A 23,627-nucleotide genomic window follows, 5' to 3' on the forward strand; every position below is an offset into this window, starting at 1 on the left:
CCACATGACTTTATTCTTATCATCAAGAAAACATTTATGGATATAGTTAATAATAGCACCAAGGAGTGGTTTGAGGGGAAGGAAGACTTTAAACCATCCTCAATATAATCTTCACCAGTCCTCACCATAAACCTTCTCAAATGAGCATATACAACCTTAAGTTTGCTATGCTATCACTGCTTTAAGACAAGTCCCTAATCTCTAGCATCTCCAAAACTAACTGAAATTAACATAAAATCTAAGTAAAAACAGCATTCTCCTTGTGAAAGCATTTTATGATAAATCTGCTACCTCCTACCTCCCACCAGATAGCCATTTCTCAGTCCCTAGAGTTTAGAAATTCTAGAGCCAGCCACTAAGCCTTACCTATTCTCCCCAAGATAACATGTCCTTACCGCTATGGCTGGCCCTATTGCCCTCCTAAAATTCCCATCTTTTCTCCTTTCTTTCTTGTGACTGGAGCAGCGGTGCTACAGCCCTCCTTCCTCTGATTCAATATTACTAAGCCCATGCGAGTCCATTCATACTCCCTGCATAGCTTCTAATACTAAAGACAGCTCTGTGCTGGGCTTTGTCAATAAGCATGATGCTGCCCTCAGGAGCCATCCCAGGATACAAATATAAGTAACAGCAGGTGGGCATTTAGTCTGAAGACAAATCACCAGGGAGAAAAATTGCTAGACATATGCCCAGTAGGGCAAAAAAAGAAAGGACAAAGGACCAGACAGCAAGAGGAAGTGAGAAAACATGTTTGACCTCTTATAGATATAAATTTAATCAGAAATCATGGCAGAACTTTCAGAAGTTTTACAATAGTGCTTCTAACAGCTGAAGTAGTTTTGATAAGGGGAAAGGAGTAAAGGAAATCAGGAATAGCTGGACAGTTTTCATCTAATTTAACAAAGGCTATTATTTTGTAGGAATCATCCAGAGAACTTACTTAAAATGCAAATTCCTGTGCGGTGTCTCTAGAGATTTTTTTTTTTCAGGGTTTGGCGTAAAGCCAGGAGTCTGCATTTTAACAAACAGCCTGGTGATTCTGATGGAGCTGATCCAACGACCACACTTGGAAAAACAATGAGAGAGTGAAGTTAGGGGAAAGGTCTCTGAACTGTGATTATGAAGACCTCATGCTGCCACTGTCACTATCCCCAAGAGACCTTGGACAAGTCACTTACCTCCTTCAATCTTGGTTTCATTACTAATAAAATGAAAGGATTCAATGAGATGGTCTTTAAAAACCTTTTTTTTTTTTTTTTTTTTTACCTAGGTTGGAGTGCAGTGGCACGATCTCAGTTCACTGCAACCTCCACCTCCCGGGTTCAAGCGATTCTCCTGCCTCAACTTCCCAAGTAGCTGGGATTACAGGCGCATACCACCACGCCTGGCTAATTTTTGTATTTTTAGTAGAGACAGGGTTTTGCCACGTTGGCCAGGCTGGTCTCAAACTCCTGACCTCGGGTGATCTGCCAGCCTCAGCCTCCCAAAGGGCTGGGATTACAGGCATGAGCCACCGCACCTGGCCTTAAAACCTTTCTAATGCTAAGACATTTATGATCTATTTTCTTTAATAGTTCTTTATAACCATCTCCTCCCTTTAAAGATTAAAAAATGATAATTATATTGATGTCTGTGAGAAGAGGACAAACAAATGTGCTGGTTATAACAATATTTAATAATAAGACACGAGAGGTGCCTATGCAGTCTTCTGTACATAGCAGCAGCCCTTCTCTAGTTCCAAACTGGGCTCCACAATACTCTAACATATTTTCGGAGTCCCAGGTCACAGATTTTTTTTCTTTTTAAAAATCTGTGTTCTTTCCCTTCAGTATTGTATTCTTCCAATTTATTATCTCCTCCACTCACTGAACTAGGTATGCACTTAAAATACAAAACATAGGAAGTTAGCTTTTGAGAGTAGAGAAAAATATCCTTTTAATATGTAGGAACCATAAGGTTCCTCATGTATTACACAAAAATGTATTATAAATACATATATGTAATGGCCTTGACAGAAAAATTATGCCCATTTCTCCAGTTCCTAAGATTGTATTAGCAGAAGATGGTTAAAAACAAAAATGTCTGTTGAGCCTACATGCATCATGCTGTGTGTTCATTGTCCCTGTATCCTCTCAGTTCCTTTCAGAGCTAGAATCATCCTGGTTTAGAATTATTAACTCTACAAACATGTGTTGAATGAACACTCTGAGCCAAAACTGTGCTAGGCACTGAGATTTCAGAAATAAGTAAAACCTAGTCCTCTGTTTTCAAGAAGTGAATAGACAATTAAAGAAGATAGACACGCATCATCACTTAATTGCAATATGTTTTGATAATTGCAATTGTACTAAGTGCAGCTCTGGCAGGGGGATAAATAATACTTGGGTAGTATAATCAAGAAAGCCTTCATAGAAGAGCTTATCTTTACAGATGAGGAGGAATTCACCAGAGAGATGAGGAAAGGAAGAAAATTCTAGGCGGAAGTACGTACAAAGACAGAGGAGTGAAACAGTAGAACTTATTCAGAGAGCTACAAGTCATTTTACGTGACCAAAGGGAAGGTTGCCCAAGAGATCTGCAAGAGCTAATTTTAAGAATCCCTAATATTGATTGCTAGAAGAATTATTCTAAACATTCTACAGGTATGAATGCATTCAACTCTTAGCACAACTCTAACATAGAAGGTATAATTATTATCCCTACTTGGCAAATAAAGAACTTGAGGCACACAGATATTAATTAAGTCTCCTGGGATTACACAGCCTGTAAGAGTCGTGCTAGGAATGGATCCTGGCAGTCTTGCTCCAGAGCCCCTTCTCTGAATTCTGCAGCACTACTGCTTCTTAGAGATGAGGTTGGAGAGATAGGCAGAACCCAGAACAAGGAAGGCCTTGGAAGTCATCACAATGAGTTTGGATTTTATCTCATAGCCAATGAGAGCCTGGGGCATGTTTGAGTTCGGTAAGTGAAATTAGTAACTTTGTATTTAGGAAAGGCCATTCTAGAAGGAACATACAGAATGGACTAGGGAGAGGGCTAAAATTGGAGAAAGGATATCGGGAAGAAAACTAACTGCTCCATAAGAGAAGACAAAAACCTGGGCCGGGTGTGGTGGCTGATGCCCGTAATGCCAGCACTTTGGAGGCCGAGGCAGGCAGATCACGAGGTCAGGAGATGGAGACCATCCTGGCCAACATGGTGAAATCCCATTTCTACTAAAAATGCAAAAAATTAGCTGGGTGTGGTGGCATGCGCCTGTAGTCCCAGTTACTCGGGAGGCTGAGGCAGGGGAATCGTTTGAACCTGGGAGGCAGAGTTTGCGGTGAGCCAAGATTGTGCCACTGCACTCCAGCCTGGTGACAGAGTGAGACTCCATCTCAAAAAAATAAAAGAGAGAGAGAGGAAAAGACCCCAAACTCAGGAAGTATCAGCGGGGTTGGAAGGGAGTGGCAAAGGAAGGACTGTTCTTTCACTAGGGACAAAGTACCTCTTAAGCCTCCCTCTGTCTTTGACACATACCCCTAAAGAGCAATGTTTTCACCATCTCTTCCTATTGTCCACAACTATATTCTTCCTCTGCTCCCAAATTTCTAATAATCTATCCTTGGTTTCTATTTCTCGATTGGACTATTTGATTAGCTAGGGACTTAAGTGCAAACAAGTCCACCAGTAGCTAATGACTTTCAACAACATGAGCCTTCCAATTCCATTTGTGTTCTACTACATACAAACAGCTCGGTAGCAGTTTGGTTGGCAACTAAATGAGAGATAAATAGCTAAGAAAATGCCAAGAAAGGATTATTTTAGATTTACCAAGCATAGATTGTCTTTCTAAACTTGTTTTCCAAAGAAAGTCATCCTTTGTAAACAGCTTCATTAAGTTTTTGTATCAATGTTTTATATATATATATATATATGCATGCATATATAGTATATATGTGTATATATGTATATATGTGTATATATGTATATATGTGTATATATGTACATATATGTGTATATATGTATATATGTGTATATATGTATATATGTGTATATATGTGTATATATGTGTGTGTGTATATATATATGTATATATAGTCTAAATGGCTTTTCATTCCCTTCTTAAGGTACTCCTACATCAAATCAGAGTTCTCAAATAATTTAACAAATAAATGTAAGGCTGAGGCTATTATGGCTTTGTTTCCTTTTGTTTCTTTGGCTTTAAAGAAACAAAATTCTTGAATTTTTTCATACTCAGGGAAAATCTCTTACCTCAAGCCAATAATTCTTCTTACAGTTCTTCTGCCATGCCTGCTGAGAGTGAACTGAGTGGCTGGGACTATGAATATGGTTTCTGCTTACCCAAGACACCCCGATGTGCTCCTGAACCAGATGCTTTTAATCCCTGTGAAGATATTATGGGCTATGACTTCCTTAGGGTCCTGATTTGGCTGATTAATATTCTAGCCATCATGGGAAACATGACTGTTCTTTTTGTTCTCCTGACAAGTCGTTACAAACTAACAGTGCCTCGTTTTCTCATGTGCAATCTCTCCTTTGCAGACTTTTGCATGGGGCTCTATCTGCTGCTCATAGCCTCAGTTGATTCCCAAACCAAGGGCCAGTACTATAACCATGCCATAGACTGGCAGACAGGGAGTGGGTGCAGCACTGCTGGCTTTTTCACTGTATTCGCAAGTGAACTGTCTGTCTACACCCTCACCGTCATCACTCTAGAAAGATGGCACACCATCACCTATGCTATTCACCTGGACCAAAAGCTGCGATTAAGACATGCCATTCTGATTATGCTTGGAGGATGGCTCTTTTCTTCTCTAATTGCTATGTTGCCCCTTGTCGGTGTCAGCAATTACATGAAGGTCAGTATTTGCTTCCCCATGGATGTGGAAACCACTGTCTCACAAGTCTATATATTAACCATCCTGATTCTCAATGTGGTGGCCTTCTTCATAATTTGTGCTTGCTACATTAAAATTTATTTTGCAGTTCGAAACCCAGAATTAATGGCTACCAACAAAGATACAAAGATTGCTAAGAAAATGGCAATCCTCATCTTCACCGATTTCACCTGCATGGCACCTATCTCTTTTTTTGCCATCTCAGCTGCCTTCAAAGTGCCTCTTATCACAGTAACCAACTCTAAAGTTTTACTGGTTCTTTTTTATCCCATCAATTCTTGTGCCAATCCATTTCTGTATGCAATATTCACTAAGACATTCCAAAGAGATTTCTTTCTGTTGCTGAGCAAATTTGGCTGCTGTAAACGTCGGGCTGAAATTTATAGAAGGAAAGATTTTTCAGCTTATACCTCCAACTGTAAAAATGGCTTCACTGGATCAAATAAGCCTTCTCAGTCCACCTTAAAGTTGTCCACATTGCACTGTCAAGGTACAGCTCTCCTAGACAAGACTTGCTACACAGAGTGTTAACTGTTACATCAGTAACTGAATTATTGAATTGTTCTTAAACCTGTAAAAAAAAATTACCTGTACCAGTAATTTTAACATAAAGGGTTGGATTTAGGAAATTATTTGTTTTTAGGTACATTGGGCAAGAGACCTCTACCTAGTAGAAAGTGTAGTCTATAACCACTGCCATACTAAAAACTATTTGTCATTGATACATGGTATAAATACCGAAGTTGAGAGTGTTCAGAAATTTTTATAGAAATTTTGACACAGTAATTTTGTTTGATGAATCTTTTAAAAAACTGAGGAGGTATTTTGCATATCTTTTTTTCATTTTTGTAATTTGTATTGCATTCTATAAAAATATTAGTTCATAACAGATCAGAAATGTAAAATAACTGGACTTTTTCCTCAGGTAGTTTCAAAAACACACTCTAGAGATGCACTGTCCAATCCGGTAGCCACTGGCCACATGTGGCTAAATTAAAATTAAATAAAATGAAAAATGTAGTTTCTCAGTTGCACTAGCCACGTTTCAAGTTCTCAATAGCTACATGTGACTAGTGCTTACCATACTGGACAGCACAGACACAGAATATTTTCATCACCACAGAAAGTTCTATCTGTTCTATTATAGAGACTTTTATCTATCCCCTATCTGGATTCTACTTATTTATAATTTAAGGTAAACATCTAAAAGCACATTTCAGCCTATTTGCTTAGTGAAACATTAAGCTGTAGATTGTAAACTCCTCGTGAGTAGGAACCCTGTCTCAGTGCATTTTCTTTTCCTGCTTCCTACCTCAAGATCTTGGCAATGGTACACTACAAATGTGCTGAATTAGAATTACTCTGAAGTTATGAAACACATAATGAAAACAATTTTTTCTAGAGCTTAGATTTTTATTTGAATGAAATAAAATGTTTAAATATTTAAAAATAATTAAGTTTCATCATTTCTATCCTTTGGAGAGTATAGGAAAATACATTCAATATTTGCTGGAAGATATTTTTACTTATTAGAATTGTCTCTTATAGGACAACAAAACTATGATTTTAACTACAGTGTTTTTTTATGCTCCTTTGACTTTTTTAAAGTAACTCTTATTGAAAGCTAGTTCTATGCCAAACATCTTGAAAAACGTTATATAATGTAACCCATTTAATCTTCATAAAACTCTATGATGTAGATATTATTCACATTTTATAAGAGAGCAAAACCTACAATTTGTCAAAGTTCTCAAAACAAATAAAAGATCCAACTAATAGAATTTAAACTCAAAGCTCTGATTCAGGACCCCAGCCTCTAATCACTGTATTTTACTGACTCCCATATTGGTAAAACAGTCATCTAAGGGTTTAATATGCATTCAAAGTTCCTTAAATGTTTCCCAACATTTTATTATGTTTTCAAGTGTGCAGAAAAATTGAAAGACTTGTACAGTGAACACCCATACCGCACCACTTAGGTTCAATAATATTTTACCATATTAGATTCATTACATATGTATATAATTATCTATTATTTATCAATTCATCTTATTTTTGATGCATTTCGGAGTAATTTGTAGACATCAGTAATTAGCCCTAAACATTTTAGCACTCTTATTACTAACCAAGATATTTACGTTTCTAGATAAAATTTACATATAATGAAATGGACAAATCTTAAGCATACCATTTAATAAGTTTTGAGAAATGCATACACCATGTGACCCAAACTTCTGACCCAAACTTCTATCAAGGCATAGTAATATAATATCATCACCCTCAGAAAGTTCCCTCATACTCCTTGCCAGTTAATTCCTGACCCCCCGCCCCAGAGGGAAGGATGGTTTTTTATTTTTCTCCTACCAACTAGTTTGTCTGTTCTAGAACTTCATATAAACAGAATCATATAGTATATACTCTTTTGTATAAGACTTCTTTGACTCAACCCAATGTGTTTGCTACTTATCCATGTTATTGCTTGAATATTGCTGATTAGTATTACATTGTATGAATAGAACATTGTTTCTATTCTTCTATTAATGAATATCTGTGTTATTTCCCATTTTTAGCTTTGAGATTTTATTATATAAATGTATAGACATAACTAGACACTCTACACATCCAATCTGTTTTCGATCCTTATGCCACTGTGCAAAGTGATTCAGAGAGATCATAACATTATAAATTTTATAAAATCTCTTCTCTGTACTGTGTTTTTCACAGTTCTGATTTTTCTGCTGCATAACAAGTTACTTGTCTTTATTCAGATGCAGGCCTCTCTCATAAGCTAGTGTTCTAAAATTTGTCTCAGTAATATAACAGAATACTAATTAGTCATGTTGCTGTATACCTAACACAAACTTTCTGTTTCATATATAAATCCCAGAACCAAAACAGCTAAGTAAGCAAAAAAAGCACAAAGGAAAAAAAGGGAAATAAAATCTATTCTTGTGGAGAAACTTTAAATTACACATTCAAATGCAGTTTGAGACCAAGCTACTTGTACACATACTCTGACAATAACTTTCATGACCTTTGCACAAAAACCGATGTTTATTTTCTACATTATAAGTTTTAACACATGGAGTTACAGTTTATTGCCTCCCTCATTCTCATTCCCATATTCTTCAGTTGCTAAGATTTACCAGTTATTCTTTTGAATTGTCTTCTACACCAGTTTATATTCCAGGGCCAGGCATGGTGGCTCATGCCTGTAATCCCAGCACTTTGAGAGGACAAGGCAGGAGGATCACCTGAGGCCAAAAGTTCAAGATCAGCCTGGACAACATAGGGAGACCCCATCTCTACAGAAATTAAAATTAAAAAATTAGCCAGGTGTGGTGGCAACATGCCTGTAGTACCAGCTACTCAGGAGGCTGAGGCAGGAGAATCACATAAGCCCAGGAATTTGAGGTTGCAGTGAGCTATGATCATGTCATTGAACTCTAGCCTGGGCAACGAAGTGAGACCCTGTCTCAACAAAGGAAAAAAAAAAACTTCCCACGTAAATGTAAACTGGAAAAAAAATTGTATTCCTATTGCCACACCCACATCTCAGATCATTTTCCCCTTACTCCTGGAGTATCTCCCTAATTTTTATTCCTATCCAATCTTTCCCATGTCCATATGCTCATACCTACTACCACTGATTAATCAGCATAAAATCCTATTTCACCTTATTATATACCTGCAAAAAAATCCTGAGCAATTCATCAGACCTATAAACTTAAATTTTAGAGCTTAGCCTAACATTCAGAGAGCTCTAACTTTATTTCTACTGATCTACTTTAAATCTACTAACTTTATTTCCTGCTGATTTTCTACATGAAACAAACTGCTCTAATCACTTTTCCCTAGCCATGCCCTATGAATATCCATGCTGGAGCCCATGCCATTCTTACTGTCTGAATACCTTACCCCTTACCTGTCCTTCCCTGCATCCTTTAAGGCCCTAAAACAACCATAGGTTCATCTTTTGTATCTTTTTTCTTAAAAAAAAAACAAAAACAAAAACAACAACAACAAAAAAAACAACCAGAGTCTCACTGTGTAAGCCAGGCTGGAGTGCAGTGGTGCGATTAAGGCTCACTGCAGCCTCTACCTCCTAGGCTCAAGTGATCCTCCCTCCTTAGCCTCCCAAGTAGCTGGAACTACAGGCATGCACCACCATGCCTGGCTTTTTTTTTTTCTTGTAGAGATGGGGTTTAGCCATGTTGCCCAGGCTTGTCTTGAACTCTAGTCTTCAAGAAATCCTCCTACCTTGGCTTCCCAAAGTGCTGAGATTACAGGCATGAGCCACCATGCCCAGACTTTTTTATTTTTTAAAAATTAAACTCTCTTTATTTTCTCCTTAATCTACTATAGTCAAGACTTCCTCTATCCAAAATAAAGTAAGGCATAAATAATGTATAACCCACAATGGTCTCTCTCTTTGGACTTTTTTAGCATTTGTCCTCTGCATCACTCATTTGTCTCTTACCCTACACTGCTGGGTATTATTAATTATCTTTACAAGCACACCTCTTACCCACCTATGATAGGAGTTTTTTTAGTGATACACTCATCTCTGTTTCAGACTATATCTAGAGTCTTACACATCATAGATGATTAATAATTTTTTAGCTGATTCACTTTTATAACTGAAAATAAAATTGTCCTAGTTAAGAAGCATTTCCTATATGAGACGGTCTCATAGAAAACATGTGTATCCTTATTCTGTATAATCTCTCATACCTAAATCATAAAAATGCAATACTTGATAAATTTATATTTCTATTTTATATTTTTAACCAACATTTGATATTATCACTGGTAGGTTGAAAAATGGCTAAGAGGGGTTAATTCATCTGGAATAACTCATCTAAATTTACAAAATGATTTTAAAAGGCAATGGTATTTTTTCCTCCATTTATAACATTTGCTGTAAAAGGCATGATTTTGGTTTCCTCAGATTGTAGTAAGTCCACATGTAAATTAAGAATCTCTGTGACAAAGAGTTCAATAAATGTGTTTATAATTAGAAATAATGTTTTCCTCAAAATGAGCAATATTTTTATCTTTTTCCCCCTAAAATTTATTACCTAGGGCTTTCTACTTATAATTTAGCTGTCTAGTTATAAATCACAACATTCTCACCTGGCTTAGTGTGTATTTACATGAAAACCAGGATAATATTAACCTACTAATATGAGTCAAAATAAAATCTCCCACTAAATCCCCTCCCTTTTTACCCACCACAATTAACTGATGCTATTCACTCTAAAAGTTATTCTTTTTCCTACACAACCTAAGTGACTGAAACTGAGCATGTCAATTAGATTTCTTGCTGCTCTATGGAGACTGAGCTACAGAGGTGATTATTTACATATATTATAGCCATGACTGAGGTGTTCTGCACATCGAATAAAATAGGTAAATGTACCAGACAAGGTCAGTTGGTCAGTCCCTGAGAGACTAACTGTATGAACTCAGCAAGATCTTCTTAGTCTACAGAGAGAAGAAGAAAGTATGTAAGAAAGAGCTACAGCATAGGCCAGGCGTGGTGGCTCACACCTGTAATCCTGGTACTTTGGGAGGCCAAGGCAGGCAAATCACTTGAGCTCTCAAGTTCAAGACAGGCCTGGGCAACATGGCAAAACCCTGTCTCTACAAAAAATACAAAAATTAGCCGGGCATGGTAGTGCATGCCTGTAATCCCAACTGCTTGGGAGGCTGAGGCATGAGGATCTCTTGAGCCTGGGAAGTGGAGGTTGCAGTAAGCCAAGATAGCACCACTGCACTCCAGCCTGGGTGACAGAGCCAGACCTTGTCTCAAAAAAAGAGAAGGGGAGGAGAAAGGGAAGGGAGGAGAAACGGAGAGGAGGGGAGGAGGGGAGGAGGAGAGCAGAGGAGAGGAGAGGAGAGGAGAGGAGAGGAGAGGAGAGGAGGAAAAGAAGGAGGGAGAGAGGGAGGGAAGAAAGAACTACAGCATACTAACAAAAATACTTGAGAAATTCTCAAAGTATACTGACATAGAAATTTCTCTACCCATAAAAGAGCTTAGAAATGACATTTGCCAAGAGACTGCCTTTATAAGAACTTAAGAAACTTAGAGTATTTTGTTATAAAAATGCAATAGGAAATGTTTACCTTGGACATAATAAAGAGGTTCCTGAAAGTAAAAGTAGTATGATATCAAAGCCAAGTCTCAGGTAAACTCTCCTGACTTACAGGGCTTAAAGAATAATTTTTTCTTTTAAAATGAACTAGTGTCTCACCCTATCTTTACTACACAGGTTAAAAATGTAGGTAGTGAAATCAATTTAGTGGGTCAACACCATCAATTTTTTAATGAAACAAAACAGAATCAAATAGATGATGTCGGGAAGGCTATCATATGCTAAAGGCAGCATGATTTTCTGAAACCTTTGTTTCATTTGTGTTATGTGTGTCAGTAGACATGCAAATATATACTGAGTTGTTAAATTGTATTTCTTAGTGTAGATTCTGGCCAAAACATGTTAAAGTCACTGTTCAGATGTCTTCTCAAGAACTAGGATTTTTCCTAGCATTATCTGAGACTATTAAAAAGGTAACAGATCCAAAATAATTTAGTGATCTCTTAATTCTCTCTGTAGTCACCAATGAAACTATGTAATTGGTTTATGTTAGCATGTAAGGAAAATTATTATTGTTGTTTTGTGATAAGCATACATTTAAATTAATTTTTTGCATTTTTAAAAGATGAGGGGCATGAGGGCAAGCAGAGAAACAAATGAAACAACCATGACTTATTCTTTAATGATAAAGTATACTACACAAATAAAGAGGCCCAATATAATAACAGTATTTGTAATATACCATTTAAAAACTCACTTAATTAAAATGAGATTTTAAAGTTCACAGTGAAAAAGAGGAAAAGAATTTTAGAAACAAATATTATTGCCTCCCCCAGGCACTTGAACCAACACATTAATTCCCAGTTCCCAGGTGTGCACACCTTATCAATAAATTCAGCCCTTAATTTGCAATAAAATTTGCCTGGGGAAAATACAGAATGACTGGGTGGGCCTGAAAGAAAACAGGAAGAAGAAAGTACACTCCTCAGCCCTGGAGTGGGTACATTTCAGAGACAGATGCAAAGGGCTCTCTTTTTGCTTCCCATGTAGAGAATACAGACATTTCATGGAAGGCAACACCCTTGAAAAGAACCCACAGCTCCTGGGAGTTCTCAAGATCCAGAGAAGGATCTGGAATAGCACTGGTAATAAGGAAAAGGTCAATCACTCTAAGGATGAAGAGGGCCTAGTGGGAGAATACAGTTAGGGGACCAGCCCACTCACTAGCACTAACTGAATCCTCATGTAGCTGCCTACTTTAGGCCGAAGAAAATACCCCATCCACGTTGCCCAGGGCCCAGAGGAGATCCATCCAGATTTCGAGAAGATATACCAATAGCTGAGCCTTCTGAGTAGGACAGAAAAGTGTTGGAAAAAAAATTAAACTCCCCAATAGGGTTGCTTTCCAAAAAGATATGGGGAATTTGCCCTGTAACCAGTCAGATCCAGGCATCGAATCCTTAAGGAGCTTTAATAGGCCATAACTTACTCATCCCTGCACTGCTTTTTGTGTGACAGTTACTGTCCTTAAAAACACCATTCAGGGATAAAAACAGAGCTCCTAGACTTACAGACCATATGTGCCCCACCTGTTAAGAGCAGCAGAGTAATGGGGAAAATGTTTCTTTGACAGATGTGAATCTACTAATGAAAAGAGTATTATAGAATAACTTATCGGAATATTAATTGGCTTTGGTTTTTATTGCTACAGGAAAATGAGGGCTGTTTATCTGATGTGATTTCAAGACAGTTATCCAGTCCTCTATATCTCAAATGAGACTGCCAAAGCAGAAGTTCCTGAAAAGAACATCTCTTCTTGACTTTTGTTTTAGAAAGCCTAAAATCAATGAAGGAGATCCCTGTTAAGAAAAAGAGAGTGAGGTACTGCCTTTGAAGGGGAAAGCGTTTGCAAAGGGGTCTTCCACTGCACGAAAAACAGAAAAAGTAGGGAGAGAGAAAAAAAAAATCCACCATGGTTAGGAAAAATACAGAGGTATGAAATTTCAAGAAGTAGAACAGGAACCTAACCCACTTCCTCACAATTCCCCAGAAATATAAAGAAGAATGGCCTAGCCAAATGGTAAGTCCAGAGAGGCTGATCCTTAGCTACAGGGATCCTAGCCTCAGCAAAGATTTTCATGTTCAAATAATAGTATAGGCATCTGCCTCCAAGGGACTATCTGGGCTTAAACAATCAACATATTTCCAGTGATCAGTACAGAATTAAGTGGGGTGTGGGGACGGGGGAGGGATAGCATTAGGAGATACACCTAATGCTAAATGACGAGTTAATGGGTGCAGCACACCAACATGGCACATGTATACATACGTAACGAACCTGCACATTGTGCACATGTACCCTAAAACTTAAAGTATAATAATAATAAAATTTTTTAAAAAAACCCAAAGACGCCTTCTTGAATATCCCACTACTTAAAAGACTCCCAAGGACATTCTATAACATGGTTTGGTGAGAGGTGGGAGGAATGCTGATCTCAATCTAATAACTGATACTGACTTTACCATGGAGGGGAACTGAAGTGTGATTTAAATTTTACTTCAAGAAAAAAGAAATGTGATACTTCTTCACGTTCCATTATCCCGATGTATCTATGCTTTGTAATGGTACAGAATGAGAGTTTTAAAAAACCCTGTTAAGACACAAAACAAAATACATATAAAATTGTGTATTTGTATCTGCATCTGAATTATAATTTTATTAAATTCCATACAGTGAACTAAAAATTTGAACAGCTCTGTGCTGGACTATATTTAAAATAAAAATGAATTTCACAATATGCAATATAGTCCAACTGATGTTCACAAAATAGATGTACTGAGCTCACAAGGTTTACCACTCTGCATCACCAATGGCTTTTGCAAATACATAGTCTCTCCCTCCAAAACACATAACACCATCTTTCAAATAGAATTTCCATTTATTCTTGCTTCGATGAATCTGGAGGGAGAAAAGTAGTTTACATTAATTAATTTTACAAGTTAAAGAATCACCTGCATTTCTTTGCTACAGTAAATGGGATTATTCTCCCCCTAAATGTGAGTGCCTTAAAACTAAAACCTCCTCAAGACAGTTTATTCATCCCATAAACATTTGAGTTCCTATGTGTTGGACACTGTTTTAGGCACTGGAAATATATTAGTTTAAGATACATATATTTCTATACTGTATATATTATATATAAAAACACACATCCTGTATATGTAAAACCAAAAAAAAAATTCCCTGCCTTTTAAGAGTTTACATTTTAATAGGGAAGGAGAGAAACCTAATACACAAGTAAATTATATAGAATATTAAGCTGTCATTTGAGGTGACACTTGAGCAAAAACTTGAAGAAGGTAAGGAATAAAGGCAGGCAGATATTGACTCAGGAGCATTCCAGATAAAAGGAATAGAAGTGAACAGTCCTAAAGAGGGGCATGCCTGGATTGTTCAAGAACAGCAAAGAGTCCAGTATGTCTGCAAAGGAATAAACAGAGAAGATGCAGCCAATATTATCAGAAGTGAAAAAGTGATACTTCATTGTGAGGAAGAAAGTCACAATAAAGCACAGAACAAGGTCAGAATATACAGCTTATAATCTGTTAGACTCTGCTGGCTGTTTTCTAGATTCCATGAATCAGCGTAGACACAGACAAAATTAAAAAATAAGAAATTTTACTACTTCAAGAGGTAACAAGCCATAAAATCATTGCTACCTCTAGGTAAACTGCAAGTGACTATTTAAAAGCCCTAGGAATATATGATCTGAGATCAAGAGTAAAATTTAAACCTAGTTGTTGACTACAAATAGTCAAATCCAGGAACAAAGGCTATGACTGGTATTCAGATGCATTTTCTGAAGCATAAGAAAACACGCAGGATAAACCCCTATTTTTGTGGGGGGGTTTTAAAGTCCTAATGAATTTTTTCTGAGTTTTATTCCCAAATTGTCTTGCACAGGCACTTGCACATGTCTTAAACATCTCTTGGGAATACAACAGTGACAACAAAAATCCCAAACTCAGCACAGGTAATAAAATATAACCAGAATTAGGAGAACAGCAGAAGCCAACAACTCATTGTGGTACCTTTATCTAGTTACTATATTTTTTCTAGATATACAACAATAGTTCAAAGTTAGGAATTTATTAATATAAAAATCATATTACTTGAGTTACTGACAAATCATATAATCACCTCTAACCATGTTGAAAAAGTATTTAATAAAATATTTAGAGGCTGAGAGATGTGATTGCTGATGAAAGTCATACTGTGATCATATTGCACATAGCTCTACATTCTGATTTGGGGGATACACAGTATTTTTTATACTTAATAAAAATTTTAAAAATAAAAAACTATTGCATTTTAGATTTTTTAAAACTCAAGAAAAAAATATTAAAAGACTGTGTATTACACACACACACACACACACACACACACATACACATACACATACACATACACACACACACCCATCTCAGCCCAAAAGCCAGTGACACACTTAGTGGGAAAAACCCTGAAAGCATTCTCACTAAAGTCAGGACACAGACAAGGATATCCACTATCACCCAACTTCTTAAACACTCTACAGGTACTAGCCAATGCAATTAGACAAGAAAAAATAAGTAGAGATATAAAAATTGAGAAGGAATAGATTTATAAATACAGTGACTGCATGTCTCAAAAATCCAAAATAATCAATGAAAAATTACTAAGAATACTGATATAAAATTAATATACAGAAATAATTCATAGCCTTCATGCATAGAAGCAACAGAAGACATTCTAGAGGAATAAGCCAATTAATACCACAACCAAAGAGATAAATAGGAATAAACTGAAGAAATACATGACCTACTTGTAGCATTCAACACTCTGTCCTCTTTGAAATATTCTCCTCACTTGGCTTCTAAAACCCCCTGGTTTTCCACTCTCTGGCCACTCCTTAGTTTCCTTTACTGAATCCTCCTTATATCTCTTACCTCTCAATGTTCAAGTATTCCAGGATTCTTATTTTTGCTTATATTCACTTTTGGTGATCCTAGTCTCATGACTTTAAACACCATTTATATGCTGTTGACTCCAAAAATTTATGTCTAGCTCACACCTCTCCCTTAAATCCCAGATTCTCATTCAACTGCTTCAGCATCTCCTCCTGAATGTCAAGTAGATATCTGAAGCAAGTTTAAAACTATGACACTTATATGCTCTTCCCCAAACCTCACAATCTTCCCCATCTCACTGGGAAATGACCACTTATTCTTCTAAGAGCTCAAGTCAAAAATCTTAAGAGGTATTCTTTATGCTTGCTACTTACATCCCATATCCAGATCCATCAGTAAGTGTTAGTTCTACCTACAAAACATATTCATATTCCAAAAACTTCTACCACTTCCACTACTGTTACTCTTATCTCAGCCATCATCTCTTGCCCAGATGAATACAATAGCCTCATAACTAGTTCCTGTTTTTACCCTTGTTCCCTGATAACACCCACTTTCAGTCTACTATAAACAGGATACCCAGAGTGTCTGCTAAAAACATAAATCAGATGTCATTTCTCTTCTCAAAACTCTCCAGTGACTTCCCATCCAAAAACTAAAGTCCTTAAAATGGACTACGAGATCCTTCATTTTTCGTCACTTACTGCTCTGGGCTCTGCACTATTCCCTGAACAGACAGGCATACTCCTACCTCAGGACTTTTGTATTTCTTGTTCCTTCTGTCTAAAATGCTTACACCCTAATATCCTCACAGTTCATTCCCTTACCTCCTTCTGATCTTTACCCTATTACATTCTCAATAAGGCCCCCCTAGACACTCCGTCTAAAATTGCAATCTATTCCTCCCCAGCATCATTCAAATAACAAATGTTGTTAATTTAATGTGATCTCAATGAAAATACCAACAGGGTTTTATTTTGAACCAGACAAGTTGATTCTGGAGTTAATATGAAAAACGAACAAGAATATTCAGGAAAACTCTGCAAAAAAATTAGTAAAGAATTACTAGCCTTACCAGATATTAAAAATCTTAATAATTAAATCAGAGTAGCATAGACCTATGGACAGACAAACCAATAGAACAAAACAGAAAATCAATAAGTAGACCCAAATACATTTAGAAATGCAGTAGCAGATGATGAATCATTTCTTAACATTAGGGACAAAATAGATTTCTTAAAAAATATTAGGAAGATTGAGTAGCCACCAGGAAAAAAAAATAAAAAGTTGAAACCATATGTTACATTATACACCAAGACAAACACCAAATGAATCAAGACTTGAATATATATAGATATACAGATATAGATATAGATGATATATATAGATATAGATATAGATATAGATATAGATATAGATATAGATATAGATATAGATGAAATGCTCGAAGAAAACATGAGCTTCCCTTTAAAACTCTGAGGTAAGAAAGAACTTTTTATTCATGGCTCAAAATTCAGAAGACATAAAATTAAAGATTGACAGATTCAAAATCTGCACATTAAAAAGAAAAAGCAATGCAAATAACTGAGTAAAAAGTACTTCTGTGTATAACAAAAAGCTCATCTTCTCCAAAATAATATTGAGCTCTTAGAGATCACTAAATATAAGACCAAATAATCCAATTTTTAAAAAAGACAGAGGTTATGAACAAACAGTTCACAAAATGTAAATACAAAAGGCCCTTTAACATATGGAAAGCTAAAAATTCCAACAAAGTATCACTTTTCATCTTTCACAATGGCAAAATGCTTGTAGAGAGCATTTTGGGAATACCTAACCACGTACATTTGCCCTTTGACCCAGAATCCCATTTCTGGGGATCTAATAGATACATCTGCACACATTATGAAAATGTCTTATGTACATAGTAATTCAAATCAAAAGACTGAAAAATCACAAATATCCATCAGGAGAGGATTGGTTAAATAAATTTTAGTAATCCTACAATAGGATATTATACAGCCATTAAAATATCATCACAAAGAAAGCTTCCTTATATGGGAAGATCTAAGAGATACGTTGTTTAAAGAAAAAAAGCAAGGTACAGAATATAGTGTTATCTGTGCTATCTTTTGTATTTGCATTTGAATAAAGAAATTCTATGAAAACTAATATAACTACTTATTTGCATTCAAAACAGGAAAAGGAGCTACTAATAGAAAGCACAAATGGTGAAGGAATGTGAACCAGACTTTTCATTGTATACCTTTTCACAGTATTTTGAATTTTTAACCATGTGTATGCATTATCTATTCAAAGAAGGAAATGTACATATATACAGATTATTATATAGAGAGATATATAGATAAAGAGACTATATATATACACATATATACATATGTCTCTCTGTATATATAAAGAAACCATGCTACACACCTAGAAATTAATCATTGTATAGCATCTAAGGGATAAAGTCAGCTATAAGCAAGTCTGCTAAACTGTCAAATGAAAATATAGGATATTCAAATGGTTTCACATTCCACTATAAATAGGGTCCTATTTGTAGCACAGAACACCTCCATCTGTAGTAAAAGGTTTCATTTCACCATTAATTTTTCCCTATAATATCTTAATTATCTAAATCTTTATATTAATTTTAGACATTCTCGAGGCCTCTGAAACAAAATATCTATAACATTTAACTAATTCTCACCAAGTATGTAAACCAGTGGCCTTCATTTAGCCCTTTTCCACTGTACATATTTATATTTTCAAAGTTTTCCCCCCAATTGTTAACCTCTAAATTTTAAAGATAAATTCCATCTGTTAATCATATCCAAATAAAATATACTAAAGAAACCAAACAGTGCTTCTCAAAATTTAATAGTCATACAAATCATTTTGGAGTCTTGTTAAAATGTACATTCTTATCCAGTACTCTGGAGTGGGACTCAGGATTCTGCATTTGTAATACTTACCCAGAGGAACTGATACTACCTGCCTTTAAAACAAGCTGAGTAAGTTAGCAGAATGGCACAGCAAAAGCGTGCTAAGCCGATAAAACACACCAAATTAAGTAAAGCTCTAAAAAAGACTACTCAAAGTTCTTTCCATTCACTTGAGTTGTGTTACATTCAATACTATTTGAAACCAATCAACCAGTGACCAGCACTGGAAAGTTTTTCTTTCATAAAGATTCACTGTAACAGTGTTCCTCACCCCACTTTGACCTTATAGATACATTCTTTTGGCTATCTTCTGACTACATCACTCCCTTTTTAAAATGTTTCAATGGTTCCCCAATGCCCTGCCTTCCATTAATTTTTCACCACTGTTCTTAAAATATTCACTAAGTGTTCTCGGATACTAGATTTGTTAGCAGCATATATTTAATATCATCTCTATCTATTCCATAAGGCTATTATAAGAAACAAAAGATAATACATGAGAAAACACCAAAAAAATACAAAATACTACAAATTAATTACAAGCTATCTCCCACATTGCAGCAAACAAAGGATACCGCATCCATAATGGTCTAGAAAATTCTTCATGAGACTTTATGGAATGTATATATAATTAAGTGCCTTATAATTTTTTTAACAGAAGGCAATATATTGTTTATAAGAAACAAACAAGTTTCAAACTAAGAACTGTTCCTTTTCTATCCCCTATTCCTTCTTATGTTTATATTTTTATTCAGCATCTAAATTGCTGTTTTCTATTTGTATAAAATGTTATAGGGGAGAAAGTGACCTTATTTTCAGAGAAAAAGATTTATTTTTGCAGCAATTCAAAACATTATTCTTTGTTTCCCCCCAACTATATTCAAATCGTGACTGGAAAAAAAGGCTAAATATGTAAATATGCATTAGTTATCAGGGAAACACAAATCAAAACCACAATGATATACCATTTCACACTCATTAGAATGGTTAGAATTAGAAAGTCGAATGGATCATGGCCAGTGCTGGCCAGGATGTGGGGAAATTGAAACCCTCAAACACTGCTAATAAGAATGTAAATAGCACAGCCACTTTGGAAAATAGTCTAGTAGTTCCTTAAACTGTTACCACATGACTCAGGAATTCAACTCCTGAGTATACGCCAAGAGAGATGAAAACATATGTCCATGTAAAAACTTGCCCAAATGTTCATAGCGGCATTATTCATAGTAGCAAAAAGTTATCTATGGGGTTCAGAACACATTACCCCATATATGTTCTGGCATCCTGACATTCGAAAAAATGGCAGAAGCAGGTAAGTCTTTCTGACCTTGCCCTCGCCCTTCTCCCCTGAACTAGGCATAAAAGAATTATCTGACCTTCCTTTAAAGTAAGTCATAAAACCTTTATTACAGAGGTCCCTACCCTATACACAAAGGAAAATAAGTATCCTTATCTCTGAAGACACAGAGACACAAAAATTTGAACAAACAGGCCTTACAGTTTCCTCCAGTTTATTGTCATTAGGTCATATCCTTTTTCCCTCCTGTCATACTTCCGTATGACTGTCCAGAAAAATAGTGTTCCCTGTTTCTTTGTGTCTTCATTTCTAAAGATTCCTGTGTCAGCCAGGCGCGGTGACTCACACCTGTAATCCTACCACTTCCGAGGCGGGTGGATCACGAGGTCAGAGAGAGACCATCCTGGCTAACACAGTGAAACCCCATCTCTACCAAAAATACAAAAAATTATCTGGGCATGGTGGCAGACGCCAGTAGTCCCAACTACTTGGGAGGCTGAGGCAGGAAGATCCCTTGAACCCAGGAGGCGGAGCTTGCAGTGAGTCAATCTCGCGCCGCTGCACTCCAGCCTGGATGACAGGGCGAGACTCCATCTCAAAAAAGAAAAAAAAAGTTTCCTGTGTCAGTAAAATGTACATTAAAATAAATTTGAATGACCTTCTCTTGTTAATCTGTCTTTTTTATAGGTGCCTCAACCAGGGAAATAGCAATGGGTGAGGAAAAGGTCTTACTTTTTTCTCCCCTACAGTGGAAACAACCCAAATGTCCATCAACAGACAAATGGAAAAAGAAAATGTAGTATATCCATTCAATAGACTATTATTCAGCAATTTTTTTAAAAAACGAAGACCTGATATATGTTACAACATGGATGACTCTTGAAAACACTGTGCTAAGTGAAAGAAGCCAGTAACAAGAGACCACATATTATATAATTTCTTTCATATGAAATTCCAGAATAGGAAAATCCATAGAAATAGAGAGTAGATCAGTGGTTTCTTAGGCCTAGGGGCTTGGAGTAGGGGAAATGGGGAGAATACTGCACTAAGAATTAAAAAGTATGGGGTTTCTTTTTGAGGTGATAAAATGGTTCTAAAATTGACTGTGATAATTGTTGTACATATCCATGAATATACTAAACAAACCATTGAATTTTATACTTTAAATAGGTGAATTGTATACTACGTTCATTATATCTCAAAGCCACTTTAAGAATATAAATATTCATGAATTAAGGACAAAAACTCCCCATTTGACTACATAATCACAGCTGTAGTGTTTTTTAAAAAGCAGTATTTTTTTTAGTTGCTAGAGTTAAACTGCCATGAACATAATCTTTAGGCTGGAAACCTGAGAGACACCTTCAACTAAAGACCAAGTCCCACCAATTCTTCCATCATAACCTCTGACTTTTCCATGTTCTTACACTGCCATCCTCCATCTCGGCTCTGGGCACTTCATGTCTGCCCTACCCACTTTTACCATTTGCTTTTTCCAAATCAAACACATATAGCTTTTAAACCCAATTACAATTTTCTCAGTAACCTTCTCAGAAGGCTAATGTCCCTCAGACCAAGTTCAGATTTTTCCTGCTAGCATTCAGGATATTCTAACCTGCTTCCGATTCTGTCTCCCAATCAGCTTCACTTCCTAGTACTATACATCCAATAAGAGAACACTTTGTACAAGCCGCAGCTATCTCTTCGGTGTCCCTTGTACATACTACATCCATTCGTTTCTCTGCTTTTTACTGGGCTATCCTATTCTGATGCTTATTCTCCATATTTACCTGTATCCTAGAAATCATTCAAGGCCCATTTCAAAACCCCACATCACCCATGAAGGATTTGTGGGGAACTCCAACTACAAATGATTTCTTACATTTCCTAGCCACTTCCACAGCTTACTATCTGTGCTGCATATCTTAGCATTTGATTTACGTTCCACATATTTTAGCATTTGATTTACCTGTCACATATTTTAGCTGTTGATTTACCTACCACCTCATTGTATGTCTTTCTAGCTTTCCAAAAGAAACATCTTGTTTCAATAAGATCATTACTTCCTTAAGGACTATCACTTTTTCTGGTATCACTGAGACCACATAGCACAGTGCTAGATCCAAAATACACACTCAGAATTTCCAGAATTAAAATGCTGTTTTGATTAATTGTGAAGTATAACTCTTCATCTTATTTCTCATCATTTTACATACCTTTCTACTATAAATGCAGTTAATAAACCCAAAGTCCAAAAGGTAAATACAGTACCTTATCATACTGACAGACGATTACATTATCCGTGTCAAACAGGTCTGGCACATCCTGTTCACTAACATCATCTCCAGAATTTAAAGGGTCCTAAAGATGAAAGATGATCACATTAAGGAATTTTATGATGCTTTAAATTTTTTAAAGATAAAGAGACATATAGAAATAAAGGAACTTGGCTCGGCGCAATGGCTCATGCCTACAATCCCAGCACTATGGGAGGCCTAGGCAGGCAGATTCCTCGAGGCCGGGAGTTCGAGACTTACTTGGGCAACATGGTGAAATCCCATCTCTACCGAAAATACAAAAAATTAACTTGGCATGGTGGCACACACCTGTAATGCCAGCTACTCGGGAGGGTAAGGCAGGAGAATCATCTAAGCCCAGTAAGTTGAGGCTGCAGTGAGCTGTGATCGCACCACTGCACTCAAGCCTGAGTGACAGAGCGAGACTCCATCTCAAAAACCAAACCAAAACAAAACAAAGAAATAAAGGAATCTAGAGCAGCAGAATATAATTGTACTAAAAGTCAAACAGCCTGGGTTTAAATCTCTGTTTGAGCTGGGTGGAGTGGCTCATGCTTCTAATCCCAGGACTTTGAAAGGCCAAGACAGGAGGATCACTAAAGGCCAGGAGTTCGAGACCAGCCTGGCCAACATGGTGAAACCCCATCTCTACTAAAAATATAAATATTAGCTGGGCATGGTGGTGTGCCTGTAATCCTAGCTACTCAGGAGGCTGAGGCATAAGAATTATTTGAACCCAGGAGGCAGAGGTTGCAGTGAGCCAAGATCACACCACTGTACTCCAGCCTGGGCAACAGAGTGAAACTCTGTCTCAAAAAAATAAAATAAAAAATAAAAAATAAATCCCTGTTTGGCCATTTAATAATTACAAGACTGACCTTAGGCAAGTTACTAAAACTCTCCATATCTCAGTTTCCTTGCATCTAAAATCAGGATAGCAATAAGAACCATAGGACTTTGGGACTATTAAGATAAGGCAGGTAAGACTTAATATGATGCCTGGCACACACGTAAGGCTACCATAAATTATAGCTAATACTACTTACACACTTTTTGATAAGCACACTCTACCTGGATTTTATGACATTTATTAGAATTAGAACAGATACTACATGTTTCTACCCAGGCTGCCTTCT

General features: G+C 36.5%; 2 protein-coding genes across 2 annotated transcripts in view; one reads left to right on the forward strand and one right to left on the reverse strand.

Moving 5' to 3' along the window:
- The window catches only part of LHCGR (luteinizing hormone/choriogonadotropin receptor), a 64,784-nt gene extending 58,430 nt beyond the window's left edge, over positions 1–6,354 (forward strand). The window contains exon 11 of the mRNA XM_032176387.2: positions 4,280–6,354. Coding sequence (XP_032032278.1) covers positions 4,280–5,432 — 1,153 coding nt within the window. The 3' untranslated portion in view covers positions 5,433–6,354. The remainder of the gene's footprint in view (positions 1–4,279) is intronic.
- Positions 6,355–13,671: 7,317 nt separating this feature from the next.
- Positions 13,672–23,627, reverse strand: part of GTF2A1L (general transcription factor IIA subunit 1 like) — a 59,564-nt gene continuing 49,608 nt past the window's right edge. Inside the window, exons 8-9 of the mRNA XM_032176391.2 lie at positions 22,466–22,555; positions 13,672–13,958 (exon numbers count right to left, since the gene is read on the reverse strand). Of these exons, the coding sequence (XP_032032282.1) occupies positions 13,851–13,958; positions 22,466–22,555 (198 nt within the window). The 3' untranslated portion in view covers positions 13,672–13,850. The remainder of the gene's footprint in view (positions 13,959–22,465; positions 22,556–23,627) is intronic.

The sequence above is a fragment of the Hylobates moloch genome, unplaced genomic scaffold (genome assembly GCF_009828535.3).
Source record: "Hylobates moloch isolate HMO894 unplaced genomic scaffold, HMol_V3 SCAFFOLD_15, whole genome shotgun sequence".
Taxonomy (NCBI): domain Eukaryota; kingdom Metazoa; phylum Chordata; class Mammalia; order Primates; family Hylobatidae; genus Hylobates; species Hylobates moloch.